At 42.0% G+C, this 18952-nt stretch overlaps 1 protein-coding gene across 2 annotated transcripts; it reads left to right on the forward strand.

Moving 5' to 3' along the window:
- Positions 1-3062: 3062 nt before the first annotated feature.
- Positions 3063-18450, forward strand: ISOC1 (isochorismatase domain containing 1). Of its 2 annotated transcripts, none has more exons than XM_065661587.1 (5): positions 3063-3429; positions 12000-12119; positions 12287-12523; positions 12859-12975; positions 16987-18450. In XM_065661587.1, the coding sequence occupies exons 1-5, from the start codon at positions 3130-3132 to the stop codon at positions 17131-17133; spliced, it is 921 nt and encodes a 306-aa protein (XP_065517659.1). In that variant the 5' UTR covers positions 3063-3129; the 3' UTR covers positions 17134-18450. The 2 variants fall into 2 exon arrangements, with proteins under 2 accessions (XP_065517659.1, XP_065517660.1); XM_065661588.1 differs by having other exon boundaries at positions 3064-3429; positions 12287-12490.
- Positions 18451-18952: the final 502 nt, after the last annotated feature.

Consider the following 18952-nt stretch of genomic DNA (forward strand, 5'->3'; position numbering starts at 1 on the left):
GCTTTCCCTGTGCAGAGCATCAAACCCTTCTCTTTAAGTGAAGCAAAAAGTGCTATGCTGGATTTTCTAGGTCTGCTAGAGCCTTGTATTTGTGATGGTGCCAGATCTCTGCAACTTAATTAAAAGCTGCCACAGGATCTGTATGATTAGAAGGCACACGAAAAGTCAGTGAATCTAACTTGCACCCCGCTGGTGATGCTTGGAAAGAGTCCCTTCCTGAGTATGTGTCTCAGCAATGATGCTTTAAAAATTTAAGATAACCAGAGTCTGGGGTAGAAAAATTAATAGTTTGAGATCTACTGCCATGAGAAGTGTCTTTCTCCATGGGACAGCAGCATCCAAGCACAGGAAGCCACTCAAAATGACCTAAGTGCTTTCAGAGTTAAAACTCAACTACACATGAAAAGACCGATTGTGGAGTGAAAAAAAAAGAATGATTGTGGAGTGGCTGGATGAAGAGAGAGAATTCAAAATGCAGAAAGATCCAAGGTGGTATACTACGATACAAGTGGAGTTAAGATGCAGATAAAAGTCAAGGTTAGGTGTCACTTGGCAAGGGCAGATGGGTTGCATAGAAAGCAGCTATCAGGCTTTACCTTCCTATGTGCTCTTTACCTTCCTATGCGCACACACAGAGATCTGGTGTTTGACCTCCCTGGCCTGCAAGACCTTGGACAGGGAGAGAGGGAGGAGCAGCCCCCACTCTGTATGTCTGTGTCCTTCTCCCTTCCTGTTCTTGATCTGAGACAGATAGGGTCAATGGTCACCTGCAGCAGAGGAGCCCCTGCTCATCCAGATTTTGGATGAATCCCAGTTGCTTAAATCTAAACCTGTTACCAAAATTTTCAGCTATTTAAATAAATTTAATCTGGTCAGTTTACCAAAAATATCAGTTATGTATTCTGCATACTAACTGAGTAATTTGTATTCAAATATATTCAGGGTAGACAGCAACTGTAGAAAGGTAAGAATTTGCTACAGTGTATCTTGTTAACTGCATTAGTTAAAAAACCTTGCTATAATGCACTATAATGCTATAATGGAAAAAGGAAGCTCATTTAAGACACCATTAATCAGCAAAACCCTACCCATGCTAAGTTTTAAAAATACACTGAATTTTGGAACTGCACTCAATTAAAAGAAAGTACAAATTAAGAACTGGAAACCAATTTAAGTCACAGAAACTAAATGGACTTCACTGAGTATTCAATTTGGAAACCAATTTAAGTCACAGAAACTAAATGGACTTCACTGAGTATTCAATTTGTCACCTTTTCTCTCAGAAAACTGGAACTGATTCAAGTCAGCTAATGAGTGAGCCATAAAATTGTTCACCCCTTATGCCTTTATTGTAACAGCATGAATGACTGGCTGTATTCATAAATTAAATCAGCAGAACAGTAAGCATGGACAAAGAATTAAAGCAAGCCCTGAACCCTGTCTGCTCAGTATTTTTATAGCTGGCAGGTGTAAAAGAACTGTATATACTTCACCGAATGCTCCCATGTATGTTTCTAGAGGTGAAAATTGCTGTTTTCCCAGCTAAATATTGTCACACATGCAACAGGTTCAAATGTTTAAGCATACCCCAGATGGACAGAACTTACTGTGTATTTAGTCTCTTAAAAACATTTTTTAATCGCAGAGATGTGTTCATTTAGGCTGGATACAATCATACGTCACTACCTCCTCTGGAATGAAGGTGCAAATTCTCTATGAATCCTTTGGCAGTAATAGAAGGCAGAGTCAATGTGTATTTTAGACTTATGATGGAATCTTTTTTAAAACCTTACTGTGTAATTTCTGCCTAGACACAGCAAAACTTGAATGTTTTCCTGTAATGGCCAGAAGCCACCACGCATTTCCTTCTTGGGTAGTGTAAAAAACAAACGTTTCAGGATGCTTCAGTGCCTAGTAAGTAATGAGTATGTAAATACAGAATTGGGAAAGGCTCCTTGCACTTGCAATTTTTAAATCAGTTTGCACCAACAATGCATTTTCCGGGGGGGGGGGGGGGGGGGAAGAATTGCCATTTAATGTGACAGCTCCGTATTTCTGACATCAGTAAGGCACGAGAACAACTTTGAGGGTACTGAGCCAGGCAGACATCCATTAACCTTGGTGGTGGTACTGCTGCATTGGATAGCGCATGAAAACATCCAAAACACTGGTGTTAAGAGGATTTTCTTTCTACAAGTGTAACATAATAGTCGGATCCTTTCTGCCAAGCACACTGCAGCACAACAGGGAAAAAAATAAGGGGAAAAATGAACAAAAGCAGGTTGATGAATCTGGAAATACCAGAGAGTACACGAAGCTGGGAAGAATGAGATGCGGGGATGCACGGCATCCTGCTCACTTCTGCTGATCTATGGGTGCAATTGCTGGCTCGGAGACTCGGCGTGCATCTGTTCACAAACTGACATTCCCGAGAAAAGCCTCGTGTTAAACTCCACAACCGGTTTCGGTACCGGTAGAGCGAGCAGCTGTTCCCCATCTAGATCTAGGATCGGACCAGCTCACGGCTGAAAGAACCGGGCACCTTTCAAGCTGTTATCAACAGGTTCCTCCCCAGCTCCCGCGGTGCGCGGCCGCGCCCGCCCTGCCAGCCTGCCAGCCAGCCGCCGCGCCCTCCCTACGGGGCACCGCGGCTCCCAGCCCCCCATCGCCGTCGCTCGGCCCTGCAGCGTTCGGGCGCGCCCCGGGAAGGACGCGCTGCCCGCCGGCCGCGCCGAACCCACGACGGGGCCGCCGCGGGGGGAGAAGCCCGAACCCGCCGCCGCCTGCGCTCCCCTGCGGGACACGGGCGGGCCCCTCCGGGGGACAGAGATCTGCTCCTCCCGCCGCCCGCCGGAGGGGCGGGCACCCGGCCTCCGCGGAAGAGCGGCAGCGGCGGCGGACACACTGCCCGCCCGACCGGGGCGCCCCGGGGGCGCGCCTACCCCCGAGGGCTCGCGGGGCCGCGCCAGGCCCCATGGAGAGGAGGAGGAGGAGGAGGAGGAGCAGGAGCAGCCGGGATTGGGGGCCGCCGGCACCGCCCGCCCGGCCTGGGGGGAGGAGGCGGCGGGAGGAGGAGCGGCGGAGCGGGCCGCAGCGAGTTGGCAGAGCTGAGCGCGGCTGCCCCTGAAGATGGCGGCGGCGGAGCCGGTCGGTGCTCCGGCTGGTGGGGGCTGCTCGCCGGCGGGCGGCGGCTCAGTGCCCGTCCTCTTCTGCTTCTCCGTCTTCGCGCGGCCTTCCAGCGTGCCGCACGGCGCCGGCTACGAGCTGCTGATCCAGAAGTTCCTCAGCCTCTACGGAGACCAGATAGACATGCACCGCAAGTTCGTGGTGCAGCTCTTCTCCGAGGAGTGGAGCCAGTACATAGACCTGCCCAAGGGCTTCCTGGTCAACGAGCGCTGCAAGGTGCGCCTGGTGCCGCTGCAGATACAGGTGAGAGCGGCCGCCACAGGTGTGCGGGGTGGCCCCGTCCCGCCGCGGGCTGCGTCTGCCCGGCCGTCACCCCGTCCTCCGGGGAGCGAGCGGGACGGCGGCGGCGGCCGGGGGAGCCCACCCGAAGTGCGCTGGAGCAGCGGGCACGGCCCCACAAGCCGCGCTCGCTTATTTGTGCGCGGAAACTTTAGTTTTCCGACGGAGGGGAGGCAGGTGCGCTCTGCGCCGCACGCGTGTGGTAGCCGGGCTTTGCCTTCAGCGAGTGAGAGCTTACCTGGCCCGCATGAATGGGAAAGCAGACGAGTGGCAGAAGTAACCAATACTTCTCCTTTAAAACAGGCGCCTGGTGCTGTTGGTTTTAACCGGAGGTAATGCTGCCTAGGTGGAAGCTCGGAGGGTGCCGGTGAAGCGGGCTCTGCGAGGGCTCGGTCTCATGGCTCTTAATGACTAGGATTTCTCTATCGTTTCTTGCCCACAAAAGCTCTTTATGTTTTACAGGTACATAACTTGATAGCTTTGCGGCCGTAAACCAGGAAACCAGACTGCCAGGCAGATACAGTATGCGTGTTTCATGCAAAGGTATCTTCATGTACACTGGAGATTTGTGCCAGTTGTGCTGTAGTAGTTGCACTAGAAGAATAAAAAATCCTTTTTTCCTTTCTCCAGAATCAAGGAAGTCGACTTAAAAATAATAAAAATGTCCACGTCCTTACTGTTTTAATTTAGAACATTCTTCTCAATTTATAATTAAGAAGTTTTAGTTTGTTGAGCCAACATTACTAAGTTGAAAAAGTGATGTCATAAAGACTGAAACATTGCTGGCATTCTCTCTATGTTTTCAAAAACGGTCTAATTCATGCTGGTGGTAGATCTTGATTGGTTGTAGTGTCTTGAGCCTGTAAACTCGCAAGGTGTCCTGTTTACTTAAACTGTACATCAAGGATGCCTTTGTAGTTTTTTGTCCTTTCCTTAGTCCTGTGTATGGAAAGAGTGGCTAAGAACACCAAACTAGTTTAGAAACTTGTCATTTGTTATTAATGTCATTATTCGTCATTCAGAATACTGTTTGAAACCTTTCTGCTTTGTGTCTTGGAAGCAGAATGGATGGGTGCCCAGACAGAGACACTGGAAAGGGCAGTCTCTCCAGCCTGCAGTGAGAATTGGTATGGGTGCATATCTTGATTAATTCCAGCAAGGATTTTAAAAACAGAGTTTGTGTAATCTGGGTGTATAACAATGGTGCAGGTCAGAATTTTGTTTGTGTGTGTAGATCACTGCTCTGTAAAGACTCTTGCAGATGGCTTCTGCGCTAAAATTGTAAATGCAGCCTGAGCATTCGTAGCAGGACGTGCATCTGTGTGTAAAAGGTCAGTGTTGAGACATAGAAGGATTTGTCATTCCCAGGGTGCAGATGCACTATGCAGCTTCAACTGACTGCAGGGATTCAGGATGAACCAGTACTTAATGCATGAATTGCCTAATTGATTATCTCCTTTTGCCAATACTGTTAACATTCTGAACAATAGCAACTGTTGATATGAAAAGGTTGGTACTTGTATATTATTTTAGTTGCTTCCTTGATGTGCTTCAGCAGCTGAGAATGAGCTGGAGACATCGCAATGATGTCAGTGAGCTTGCCTTAAGCCACCGGCAGGTGCTCAGAGATCACTTGTTTGGGGAACATTTGGTCTGATACAGTCATAGCTGAGCTTTTTAAGACCTTCAGGATTTACTGATGGGAAGGTTATACTCACTTTCTGTACATTGATTCATGCACTTGCCACTCTCATGTGCCCCCCCCCCCCCCGATGTTTTATCTGCAGTTAACACAGGTTTGTCATCTGCATGTGTCATAGTCGAAACACGCTTTTTAACATCCCTTTCTAAAGGGACAACCTTTGCTTGCTGATGTAATAAGACTTTCATATTTAGAAAGATGTATTTAGTTTAAAACTAAGATTCACAGATAGTAGAATCCGTATCTCTAGACAGTAATTTCAGTATTTTTATGTGCGTGCTTTATAAAATACAAGTATGCGTTTAGCTAGGGATGGCATTTTAACTCCTAGGGCAGTAGTGCCCTGAGCTCTGGAATGATGTCCTTCTGTTTTGATTCCTGTGCAGACCTGTTACAGAAGAATGCTTTTTGTTGCAGTAGCTAAAGAAATGTCAGCATTAATGGTGTTTGACGGGGCTGTTTCAATTTCCTGTCCCTGCAGTTGAGAGGGGCAGTAATCTCACAAGGAAATCACCGTATACTGCCCTTGGAAAGCCAAGCCACTCCATTCAGCTCAATTCAAGGCTCGATCTGTACAGGGTATTTTCTCTACGGTCATATTTGTGCCTTTGTACTGTGCTCATACACGTACATTTGTTTGGTTTTACTGTCATGGTGCAAAACAGCTGAAGTTTCAATGGCCATCCAGCGTTAGGCAGGGTGGTGGGATGCAGTAAACACTGATGTTCAGCTTGGCTGCTGCCCTTGAAACTCTTCAACCACAGACTTGCAGTGCAGAAGACTTCTCTTTTGGTCTTTCCCAGCTGGTGAGGAGGGCATTTACTTGCAACCTGAGTACTAGCAAAAAGGGGCCTATCTGCTTTTCAAGGATGGAAATCTTAACAGAGTAATACAGTCGGGTCAGGGGAATGCAGGACCACTTTAACCTCTTCTAACTATAAATGCAAGTAAATCGCACTACTAAAACTGTTATGTTTCCCCGTAACTGTTGTAGCTTTCTTTGGAGGAGAGAAGCAGTAGGGAAAAACACTTCAGAGGTATCAAAAGTCAGGACAGCTATGTTCCTTTCAGCCATGTAATAGAGGAGGTCAGGCAGCATTTGAATATATGCCCAAGAGAGGCTATTTCACAGTTGCTTTCATAACTTCAAGGTGACTTAGGCAGTATTTGTGCTCTGCATTTACAAACTTGTAACCTTAAGACACTAGAGCTAAAAGGGTGAAATTATTAATATCATTGGAAAAAGCACTTGTAGTTCTGGGTTGGTTTTTTTTTAAAAGACGTGTTGATGTTTCAGGCATATGTTTCTTGCAGAAAGCTGCTTGCAGAGTGACACTAAACTTTTGCTGAAAGAGAAGGCAAATAAAATAGAAGTACTTGTATACAGATTTACACTCTTTTTACACATATCTAATATTGCTATGTTCAGATGTTTTGGTAGTCAGTTGCTTTTTGTTGTTGCCATCCTTAAAGTACCAAGACTGCAAGGTCCTCCTCTCTCCCTTTTTTTGTGGATAACCTTGGCAAGAAATTTACAATGTGACTAGTGATGCCACCTAGGATTATTTCTCTGCTTCCATTTACTTGCTCATTACAAATACTGGGAAAAAAATTGCATTTTGTATGTTGAATACTTCCTGAAGTTTGCACAGGGAAATTGCTGATAAAGAGCCAGTATATGTGAATATTTTTGTAAAGCTGATTCTATAATTACAGTACTTCGTCACAGTCACATTTTGTATGATTAAGAATAATCAGCAGAGATGCAATAAATGTGAAGAAACACCTGTCCTTTCCCACCTAGGCCTTTTCTAGAGTAGGATTTAAAGCTGTATGTAACTCGTGACAACATACCTTTAAAATCCTGGTCTGGACAAGGTCCTAGAGATGACTTCTCTAGCTGGGTGGAAGAGCTGCATCAGGTCACGTGTCTGTCTGATGTACCTGTTCCGGTTGTGCTGTGGATAACTTTTGGCTGGAGGGGAGAAAGTCCTGGTGACCGAGAGGGGTGGATCACCAGCATTGCCCAGCCTGCCTCTCTGGGTGAAGGTAAATAGGTGCTGGCGTGCCAGCCTGGGGTTTGCTGTCTGGATGTAGTTTTGCCCCCCTCCTAGCTCACTGGTATGGTGCAGTGCTGGAGCCATGCAGACAGACGTAGTTTTCACTGTCATATGTGAGGTGGAGGTGCCCCATGTTCCTGGCACAGTGAGACTGTGAAAGAGGTGGATGGCTTTGAGAGCAAGTGAGTGGTAGGATTTATGTGGTACACTGAAGAACCAGTGAACGGAAACTTTCCTTTATACATAGCAGATACTTCTGTGAATTTATTTATGGCCTGCATTACCTACTATTTATGAAACTTCATTTCAAACTGCTTTCTGCTGCACTCTCATCCTTTACACATCTGGTTTTATAAGTAACACCAGCAGGCGTTGATTTATTTATTTATTTTTAGTTTTGCCATCTATTTCTTCTGATTTCTTTGTATTCTGCCACAAGTGCATGGCATAGTTTGATTCAGACTGCAAGTTAATCAGAAATAAATACAAAATTCAACATAGGTATTAATGGTGTTAGATTTTGTGAGAGCTTTTATTTATAGTTGACTCAACTTCATTTTAGAGTGCTGGTTGTATTAAGCCGAAGGCATAAATTAAATCATATGAAACCAACTTGACAATAGAGGAAAGCGGATATAAGCCTTTTGTTCCAGCTCCCTGTGATGTTTGACATAAGCACATGGGATTATGGATTCAGTGGAAGCCTGTATTGAGGATGCTCCCTGGCTATAAAGGCAGTCATTTTATCTCTGTGCTTCACTGTCAAATGAGAATAATATTGAATTTGGCTCTAAGATCTGTTCCAAATCCACTGTCTGTTAATATTCCACCACCTATTTCATTGCCCAGACTTAGGGCAAATACTGTTTTTTTTGCAGAAGATGCTGAACTGGGAGGAGCTGCAAGCATCTGAGAGAGCAGAATTCAGGCTTTTCATGACAAGCTGGAGAAAAACGTGAAATAAGATGCTGTTCAAAATGGAAGCAACAAAGGTAGAAGCACTTCCTGAGCTAAGGTAGACATAATCAACTATGCAAATAAAAGATGAGGGAGAGTTCAAGGGCTGATTTTGAGGATCAGAGTCTAAGTATCATCAATTATGAAAAGAGCAAATAGCATACTGGAAAGTACAAATTGAACAGGGCCCGCAGGGGCTGGGAGCTGACCTGAGTCTACTAGTGCTGGGAACTGTTACAGGCAGAGAAATACTGCAGAGAAATACACCCAATGCCCAGGTATTGGGTGCCTTGCTCTAGCCTGCTGTTTGAAAAGCACAACTGGAAGGACAATGAAAATGAGTTGTAGGAGGGAAGACTGAAAATATTGATTTGTTTTAAAATACAGAGGGGGAGGACTAGAGGGAGACTGGATCTTGAGTCTTGAGATATGGTAATAAGTGTTTGTGCATGGTTATGCACACAAAAGAGGGTGGTGATGCTTTTGCATTTCAAATCCAGCATGGACAGAACTGGAAATAATGCTCCTAAGTGACAACAAAATGGTGTGTGTGTGTGTGTGTGTGTGTGTGTGTGTGTGTATATATATATATATATATATATATATAATGTACCTCTGTACTGTGTGGGTGGGAAAACACTGCAAGGTAAAGGTAACAGAGATGTAGGGTGGATTGTATAAGAGCTCTGTGTGTTGTATATTGCGTATGGGTGAGATCAGGTAAGGTATCTGTGAAGAATATTAGCCTTTGGTTGATCCTTCTGTAGAGGCAGACTGTGCAGCTTCTTGAAGGCTTCCTGGTCTGTCTTCCTACTTGTTCCTTTGCTAAGGATAGTAGTGCCGTCCAGTGCCTTGACACAAGTAGATGTGCACGAAGGCAGTAAACTAGTTCCACATAGATTACTCTATAGTGATGGTCTACAGTAGTTCAAAATGATATTTAAGAAAAAAAAGTGGTGAAATGATTTCTGAAAGGAAGTAATGGTCTTTGCTTGTCTCAGCATCTATATGACAAGATGACACATTTTCTGAGTAGGAGGCGCACTCACAAATATTGTCTATTCCAATTACTCTATTTTTGCTTCTGAGCCATAGGAAAGTTAAATGTCACGATTGACTGATGGTATTAAGTGCTAGAGTTAGAATGGGTCACTGTGAATGCTCACTGTGATGTTGAATTGTATGTTAATGCTTCCCACCAACTGGCTTTTGCATTGTTCAAACACATGGATGATGTTCAGGAGCAAGGCAGTTATTCGGTATTCTGTTTTCAAGCATTCTTGATCCCAGACCTTATTTACTACATAGTATAGGGTCTCAGAAGCATTGTTTAGGAGAGCTATCTCGAGACTGCCTTCTCTAACTCCTATGCAAAGCCAATTCTTCATCAAATCAGCCGTCATTTTGCTGAATGCTGAAAATGTCTGAGGATGGAGATCTTGCCGCTTGTGGTAGCCTGTTTCAGTGCAGCTGTAGCTTTGTACTGACAAAGATTTCCCCTGATGTCTGTTGTCATGCTCTTCTGTTTTCCTGTGGCACCAGTAGGTCCAGTGTTAGATTACCTGCTTTACAGTCCTTACTCTATTTGCCTTTGTAATTGGTTGTTATTAACAGCATTGCATTTTTGCTCACTGCGGTTATGAGCATTTTCCGTTTCAGCAGTAGTAGTGTACTAAATGTGAGAGGTGTGGGAATTTACAGTTTATAATGTTCAAGTAACTTTCACAACAGTTTGAACAGGCCATTAGTACAGTTTTTTAGCCTTGGAAATTGAGATCAAAATTGTTTTACTTGGCACACATGTGGTGAAGCAATGAAAGACTTGGGACTAATATTTAAGGATTCCACATTCCCTTGTGGTGAGTTGACCTTGGCTAACCACCAGGTACCCACTAAGCTGCTTTATCACACCCACCTTCCCCAGCAGGAGAGGGGGAGAAAATATGACAATAAGCTTGGGGGTCAAGATAGGGACGGGGAGATCACTTACCAGTTACTGTTATAGGCAAAACAGACTCAACTTGGGTTAATTAATTAATTAACCAATCAATAATAGAGTAGGAAAATGGGAAATAAGAACAAATGTAAAAACACCTTCCACCTACCCCTGCCTTCTTCCAGGCTCACCTCCACTTCTGGCTTTTCTACCTTGTCCCTGCAAGCAGCACACAGGGATGGGGAATGGGGTTGCAGTCAGTTCCTAACACTGTCTCTGCCATTCCTGCTCAGAGTCCTCTCCTGCTCCAGTGTGGTGTCTGCCATGAGAGATAGTCCTTCACAAACTTCTGCGTGGGTCCCTTCCACAGGGTGCAATACTTCAGGAACAGACTGCTTCAGCAGGGGTCTTATCCATGGATGCAGTCCTTCAGGAGCAGGCTGCTCCAGTGTGGGTCACTTCCATGGATGCAGTCCTTAAGGAACAAACTGCTCCAGCGTGGATCTCCACATGGTCACAAGTCCTGCCAGAAGACCTGCCTGAGCTACTCTCCATTGGGGCCACAGGTCTGCAGCCTCCTGCAGGCACATCCACATGCCCTGTGGTGGATGTGAAGGATCTGTGTGGAGTCCTGCAAGAGGAGAGGGGAATCTCTGCTCTGGTGTCTGGAGCACTTCCTTCTGCTCCTTCCTCATTGAGAATGGTGTCTGGAGAGTTGTTTCCTATATTCTCACTCCTGTCTCCTAGCTGCTGCTGCTGCACAGTGTTGGGTACTTTTCCCATTTCTCAACTATATTATCATGGAGGTGCCACCAGCATTGCTTATGGGCTTGGCTTTGGCCAGTGGCGAGTCCTTCTTGAACCTAGCTGGTATTGGCCTTGTCCAGCATGTGGCAGTTTCTAGCATCGTCTCACAATATCCACCCCTGCAGTCCTTCCTTACTACCAAAACCTTGACATGTAAACATTGCTCTTCCAAAATACACTATCGTACAGTTTTTGTAATTTTTAGTTGAAAACATCACAGCGTTGGTCTGCAGAAAATGGGGTGTTTACAATTAATGGCTACTTCCCAGAAACAGTTTATTCAATTTACCAGTTTGCTGAGAAGCTTCTGAATGGATATAAGTTCTCTTGAGTTCCATTGCAAGTAAATGATAGTATGTGGTTGCTTGCTTTCTTTGTAGCCTACAGCTGAAGCCTTATCCTTTGCTTCAGCAGGTAGTACAAGTAATTTTATACAAATACAAAGCATTGTTCAAGATGTGAGAGAATGCCATCTTTGACTGTTTAATTTTCTTTTTGGTCATACTACTGACAAATTTCTCTGCCATTGGACTTCCATCAGGTTTGTGCTAAAAGGTGTTATAGACAAAACAAACTGATTACATAATGAACATGTTGAAAATATATGAACACACGGTATTGAAAGCAAGTAGAAGTCTGATTTTAATTTTAATTTATCCTGATTTTATGTCAATTCCAAGAGTTGTGGGTTTAAAAATTAATTTGAGGAATGTAATTTTGTTGTTGGAACCTGTTTAAAAAAAAAAAAAAAAGTTTTATTTTTACAGTACTTTAGGCAGTATGCTCTTCCATTCAGAGTTCAGAAGTTTCCATGTACATTTACATTAACTTGTGTCTCCCACCTAATTAAGTCTTTATTCCCTATGGATGTCTGTACCATACTGCTCAGTATCAGCTGTTCATTTGAATTTGTAAACATACCAAAACCATGGTACGCTTGAAAAACCTTTCTCCTATTTTGACTTAAATTAGCATAAACCTGACAGAGTTCTTGCAGACTTTTCTCATTCTGTTGTTTTTCTGAAAGGGTCTTTACTCCCATGGAAAGCATTATCTTTATTTTGTTTTTCAGATGACAACTTTGGGCAACCTGACGCCCTCAAGCACTGTGTTTTTCTGCTGTGATATGCAAGAGCGATTCCGACCCGCCATCAAATACTTTGGTGATATCATCAGCGTGGGCCAACGACTGGTATGTTTGCTTTATTTCTTGTAGTGACTTTTGATCACGCATGCAAATTCATTATATTATACACAGCCAGTTTACTGGTTATTCAGCTTTAGGTAATAACAGTGCTTTTGCTACTATGATTGTTCTTTAATAATTTCTTACATACTTCCCTCCCTGTCCCCTTGCAGCTCCAAGGTGCACGGCTCTTAGGAATTCCAGTTATTGTAACTGAACAGTATCCCAAAGGTCTTGGCAGCACTGTGCAAGAAATTGATTTAACAGGAGCTAAACTTGTACTTCCTAAAACAAAATTTTCAATGGTGTTGCCAGAAGTTGAAGCAGCTTTAGCAGAGATCCCTGGAGTCCGCAGCGTTGTCCTGTTTGGAGTAGAAGTATGTGCCCTGCCGTTCTTGTACTGTTTTACGGTAATGTGTGTTGGCCTACAGTAGCATTTAGCATTGCTTTCTGTTACTAAAAAAAAAAAAGTCAATTTATATTGCTTTGAGCTCAGATGTCCTATACAGATTAAATTATTACTGTTATATGGGTTTGATATTATCTCATAATAAACTTTGAAATGTGATACTTTACAGGCTCTTGTCTCAAGCTTCTTTGGCATTTAAACCCCACATTGAGCTCTTTAGTAATGTCAGGGGTAGAAAAATACATGTTTGAACTGTAATTTTGGCATTGTGCTGCATATGTTTTATAATAATGATTTTTTTTGGTGCGTTTTTTGCATTTGATTTCTCCTCTGTAGACTCATGTCTGCATCCAGCAAACAGCACTGGAATTAGTCGGCAGAGGGCTGGAAGTTCATATTGTAGCTGATGCCACCTCATCAAGAAGTATGATGGACAGAATGTTTGCTCTTGAGGTAGGTTTCTTCAGTAGAGGCTTTGTCCACCTTGGGTCTGTATGTTAATTTACCTCCTTATTGGAAGCTAACCTAAGAAGGAATTTTTAAGGCCAGTAAGCAGTGGGCAAATGTAGACTGGAAAAGAGGTGCATGCTCTGATTCTCAGAGTAGATTCCAGGAAGTAGAAGTATTACTGCCTTATTTTTCACCCCAAAATTATGGTTAAATATGTGGAACCCAGTTTGGGACACTTGGATTTCCAAAGTGATTGTTTTGTGCAATCTAGGTTACTCTGTATAGCCATTATCATTTTAGGATATTTTCTCATAGAGTGTTAACTGTACAGCAGAATAGGAGTGTTGCAGAGCTTTTGGGTTTGTTATTGCAAACGGTATTCTACTCTTGAAATTCCTTAAAATGCCATGGAACATAGTGAGTGATCCTGTTCAGAGCTCCTTCCTATATGTCTGTCCCTTCCTCTGCTCTTCCTCATCAGTGCAAATTAAAGCTTAATCTCAAGACTCTGATTATAGTAAAGACTTTCCCCCCTCCTTCTAAGAGCTCATCTAAATGTTGAGAAAGTGGTGATAAATGTAACAAGAAGATTTAAAAGCACATACAACTATGTGGTAGCAAATTCATGCAAATGATTTTTTGATTGTGTACTTTAACTTGCCTACAGGCATCCCTGTTGGAAATCAGAACCTGATACATACATTAAGTATTGCAGTTTTTGCCTTGGGCCACAACAGTTATTTGGAAATTGAAACTAATAGGTACAGCATTTGATGCCTTTTTTTTTTTTTTTTTTTTCATAATGGAGGAGACTTTTGATTTCTTGTGTTTCTCGTGAGTAAGAGAATTAAAGGCTAAAGGGAATCACCAGCATTATAGCATTTGATGAAACCCATGGCTGGTTAAATAGAAGCTTAATGTTGTCCATCAAATAAAGCATAGTGACACACACAGAATGCAGGAATTACTGAAATCATGGACGTCTCAAGTCAGTGTCTTGCAGGAGCAGCAGTAGACAAAAAATATAAAAAAATTGAAATCTGTTTGCTTTATTATATATTTATTTGTACGCTTGATGATCATACTGTGTCTTCAAGTGTAGAAGTTGGTTCGGTGTAATAGAGGTTAAAGCAGTGACTAACCAGCTTGTTTTTTCTTTCTAGTCAGAAAGGTATGAATCATCTTAAAAGTGTGGTTGGTTGCAAAAGCTGTAATCCAGGCAAATTGGTCAATTTTAAGCAACATTTTAGTATGTCTTTGCAATTTTTTTTTTCACCAAACACAAAATATTTTACTGTGGTTCCTTAATAGTCAGCATTAAAATACAAGTTGTAGAACACTTGCTGGTTTGTTGTTGATGACCCAGCCGGTTTTATGGTACCGTCTTCTCCTTCTACGCCGTGGCTGTGTGTGCCAACATTGTCTCCCTTTTGTGCAGTAAACCCTTTCTTAAAAATGCTATGGGGTATCTGGGCTAGAGTGGGCAAGAGGTGAGCTTGCCTGTGAGCAGGAGGCCAGGAGAAAGGGACACATGTACTAGGCATGTCAGTAATCCTCATGGGCTGTGGCAATAGGTTTCTTGAGGAAGCTGGTAAAATACCAGAGCACTGGGTAATCCTGCTTTAGTCTCACCATACAGCTGACAGGTCCAATCATGTTCTTTTAATTGGTGAGTCTGACATTGTCTCTTGTTCAGCCTTGCTCCATACCTGGTAAGCCGAGGTGAAGTTTGGATCCAAGGTCCCTGGATCTTTCTCCCTACCTCTCTGGGAAAAGGGTGTGATACTTACCTTTTCCCAGTGAAACTGCCCTTCTCTATTCACAGTGACCTTTCAAGAGTGATAAAGAGCGACCTTGCAGTGATAACAAACATCTTCTTCAGCAACCTCAAATAAATCCTACCTAGTCCCACCTGCCTCTTCAGTTCTCCACATTTCTCCTCACATAAAATGTGTTTAGATGGTGCTGGTGCTGAACATAGAACAGATGTACAAGGAAGTGCAGTTTGAATTGATAGCCAAACTTTCATGTCTGCCTGGGTGACCATGAAGAATTATTATCTCTGCTTCTGTTGTGGACTTAAAAATGACAGCTGGCAAAAACTTGCAATAAAAAAAAAAAAAAAACCAACCAACCAAACAAAAAAACAAACAACCCCAGAAACAAAAAATAACAAAATTTCCATTGAAATAATTCAACCCAACTGGACAGGGTTGTGGCTGTTCTTAATCTCTGCCCTATCTGATAAAGATGCCTTGTGTCGCTGTCTTGGATTGCGCCAGTTTAGTCTGTTCCTGCTGGGTCTTTGCTGTTCTGCATCTCTCCTATTTGTTCCTGCAGTGTGGATGCAGCACACTCACACTGCTTTTATTCATGTTAAAGACTGAAAAATAAAACCTTTCCTTTCCTTGGAAGCCATCCAGTATGCTTAGAATGTGCATCTCTTCATTCCTACTAATCTCAAAACTATATAAATTATACCTAGTCCTAGAAGTAGAGTGTAAGCTAATGCTAGCCTGTTTGACATGTTAGGGTATGTTTTGTTTCTAAAGAGAAAATATTCTCTTTTTTTTTTCAGTCAACATTTCTCAGAAGGCAAGGTTCTTTAAAAGTCTTTGTTTGTTTTTTCTTCTTTTTTTTTTTTTTTCCCTCATCCATACTAGTTAAAATCAAAAACTTGTGTTCCTGGAAGAGTACATCTCAAACATTGACATAATACTTCATAGTGATTTTCCCTTTTTTTTTTGACTGTGTATGTGTTTTAAACAAATGCGCCATTGTGCAGAATATGAGAGCTGGGAAAGCTATCTGTTTTGTCTTAAAATATTGCAAGGCTTACTGCCGTTATTGCAAACAAGAAGCCATTGATGGGTAAATCTAGCATTTCTACTTTACACTATATAGACTGTAGTTACATACACATTACTGGTTCCCTACAGTTAAGAACTTCCCCCATCAGTTGTTTTGTAATTGGTCAGCTAAACAGTGATCTGTGTCTGCCCTAGAAAGAGCTTCTATTTTCTTTAGTGATAGCAATTGAAACCTTTCTGAAGGCATATGTATCTGTATTTTCTGCCTCTTGCCCTCTTTTGGCTATTAAGGACCCCATTAGATTTGGTGAAGCATGCAGCTGAATAGAGGATGATAGAGGGAAAGCTGGCTTCATGAAGAGTTTTACTGCCAGTGAATCTGTACAATTGTTGGGAAGCTGATAGGGCCCAGGGGATGGTCAGTCTTTACTTTGCTATGTAGGCAACAACCACAGTCTTAAAAGTCCAAAACCTTTGCCGTTAGTCTTGTGACTTAGGCTACACGAAGGATTGATCTGTTTAGTTACACACTTAAAAGATCTAGCAGACCTCTTTCATTTTTACTTTCTACACAGTTGATGCTTTTCGTTCTGTAGCCCAAGAACTAACTCAGGATTTACTGAGGCTGTAATGAGATGTTCATTAAAAGGAGCTGCTGTTGTGCTAGTATGATTTATAAGGTCTGTAGAAGAGCTTTTTGTTCTGTCCCGTGAGGTGATTAGTACTACCACGCTGTGTAGTTCAAGGATGGAAGTACTAGTACATAACAAGCCCTGAAAGAGAAACTGTTACTCTTGCTTAATGCCTTTAGATTTGTCCTTGCCATTTTCTTTTTCATCAAGCCTCTCAAATATGTATGAGAGGTGAAGAAGGCTATCCTCTGGACCATGCAAAGGGAAAGGCTTGTTTATGTAACAGAGGTGGGCTTTCTGCATATTGCGTTGCACATGGAGAAAGAATCCAGTCCAAGTAGGAAGTCTTATTGGTAATCCAGGGCAGGCTTTTTCCTCAGTAAAGTCTAAAACCACTCGCTTTCCATCCTATCTTTATAAACAACACTGCTTAGTTATGCAGGAATGGAATTGGCAATGTTTTGTTAATAAGAAATGTTTTTAAAAATACTATCTGTCGTCTTTACAAAATGTGTACTTACTCACATTGCAAGTATCTCCTGCTACTCTTTTTCTGCTCTTTTCTCTTTCAGCGTCTTGCTCGCACTGGAATTATAGTTACTACTAGTGAAGCTATATTGCTGCAGCTAGTAGCTGATAAGGAACATCCAAAATTCAAAGAAATCCAAAATCTCATTAAGGCGAGTGCCCCTGAGTCAGGGCTCCTTTCCAAAGTTTAAAGAGGTCGTGGAGGAAGCAGATCTTGTCGTCTTTCAGAAGGAAGGAAAGCTGTGAGCACACATGTGCACCGTCTTCACCCAAAATTTGGTAAAAGTGTAAAATTAAAAATTTATGTACTCGTGTTTGCAGTAGCAAAATTGTCTGGTTATATGTCTGGCTACCAGTATGTTCTGTTTAGTTACCGCTGTCAGAGGCTTTGGTTACCATAGGACCTTTTCATTGTCAAATTTCTTTAATTTTTGTTTTTTAAATAAATAACAGAGGTGCCTGCTAGTCTAAATCATTCGCTGATTGTAACAGTTCCAAAAAGTGCATATTTCTGTGACACCTCTTGATTGTGCATTTTGCAAAAGCATTCTGTGATATTCTGTTTCACTTTTGTATTAATAGAAGATAATTGCATAGTGGATAAATGTGATGTGATACATTTTATTGTTCTATGTAAGTGAAGTATTTTAGTAGGGCAAAACTTAAAACCAAGTAGGAAAAATGGGCTATGTGTGAGCTTTTGTTCTCTAGGATAAAGTTTAGGTGCTTTGCTTTGTAGAGAAGACACGTAGATCAAGCAGCAGCCGATGTTTGATTGCTCTAGGGAACTGAAGCCTGCATCATGACTTTCAACTATTCTGAAATGCCTGCCCAACCCTGTACTTCAGGTAACTGTATACAAACAGAAAACTGTTGTTTTATGAGTTATTCATAAACAACTGGTGTAAAGTCCTTCAGAGGTAGCAGAAGATTACCAAAGTGTAAAATAAATAGCAGTGCTGGGGATGTTAAGAAAAACTTTTCAGCTTTGAGCTGAATCTATTACTGTATTTGGAAATGGGGGTTACCCCATTTTACTTAGATTGAATTATTCAATTTGGCCAGGCAAGCTCTGAAAAAAACTTAGCTTCTCTAGGTTGTTGCACTTTTTTTGTGGTCTGCAGTTGTGTGGAGTTTGAACAGAATCTGGCCTGAAAGCATTCGTCAGAAAAATAACATCTTTAACTTAGTGATATATATTTTTTTACTATCTAGAACCAATAATTTTATCACATGATAGATCAGAAAAGCACTTTTTTCATGTTCCAGTGATTTAAACAATGTTGTATAAAGTTTACTTTGTGACCAAGACTTTTTTTTATTTTTTATTTTTCTTAAAAGAGTACTAGAAGATGTCATACTGAACAGTGGTGTGTCTTTGGTAGAAAACCAAGGACAGTACACATATTGGTTTAAATGGCTTATTTTCCCCACAAGATGGCTCTAAAAGAATTGTTTCCGAGAGATAATCTTTATGTGTTCAAAACAAATAAAGTGTTAACATCTGCTGTCTCTCATGCTTGTGATATTTATTGAAGAGCAAATCCTGAAACCTGTGTTTGCCATGGACCTTATTCTGTTTTGTACAGCTGTGGAATTCCTATAGATGTCATGGGAATTTTGTGTAAAGATCAAGGGTGGATAATGTCTAATAATTCTTCTACATCTCGTTACATTGTTATTTAGTGCTTCAAAATATGAGTGAATGTTATTCTCCAAATCACAGGCAGAGAGGTGTACTGAGTTGAAGAACCATTGTTCTGTATCACTGATCTACTTTTTACCTTCTTTTCTGGTATATTAATCACATTGCCTAGCAGTATAAAGTCCACTTATATAAATCAACAGCTGTGCACAAAAATATTATAAATTTCTTATGAAATAATGATTTTCTTGCTTGCTTTATGTGTTGGTTGTACCTAGAGCTAGTAATCAATAATAGGAAAAAAATGATGACAGGTTTTGGGTTTTGGTTTTGGTTGGGTTTTTTTTATTTGCATGTTTATTTTT

This window comes from Lathamus discolor, chromosome Z (genome assembly GCF_037157495.1).
Source record: "Lathamus discolor isolate bLatDis1 chromosome Z, bLatDis1.hap1, whole genome shotgun sequence".
In the NCBI taxonomy this organism is placed as follows: Eukaryota; Metazoa; Chordata; class Aves; order Psittaciformes; family Psittacidae; genus Lathamus; species Lathamus discolor.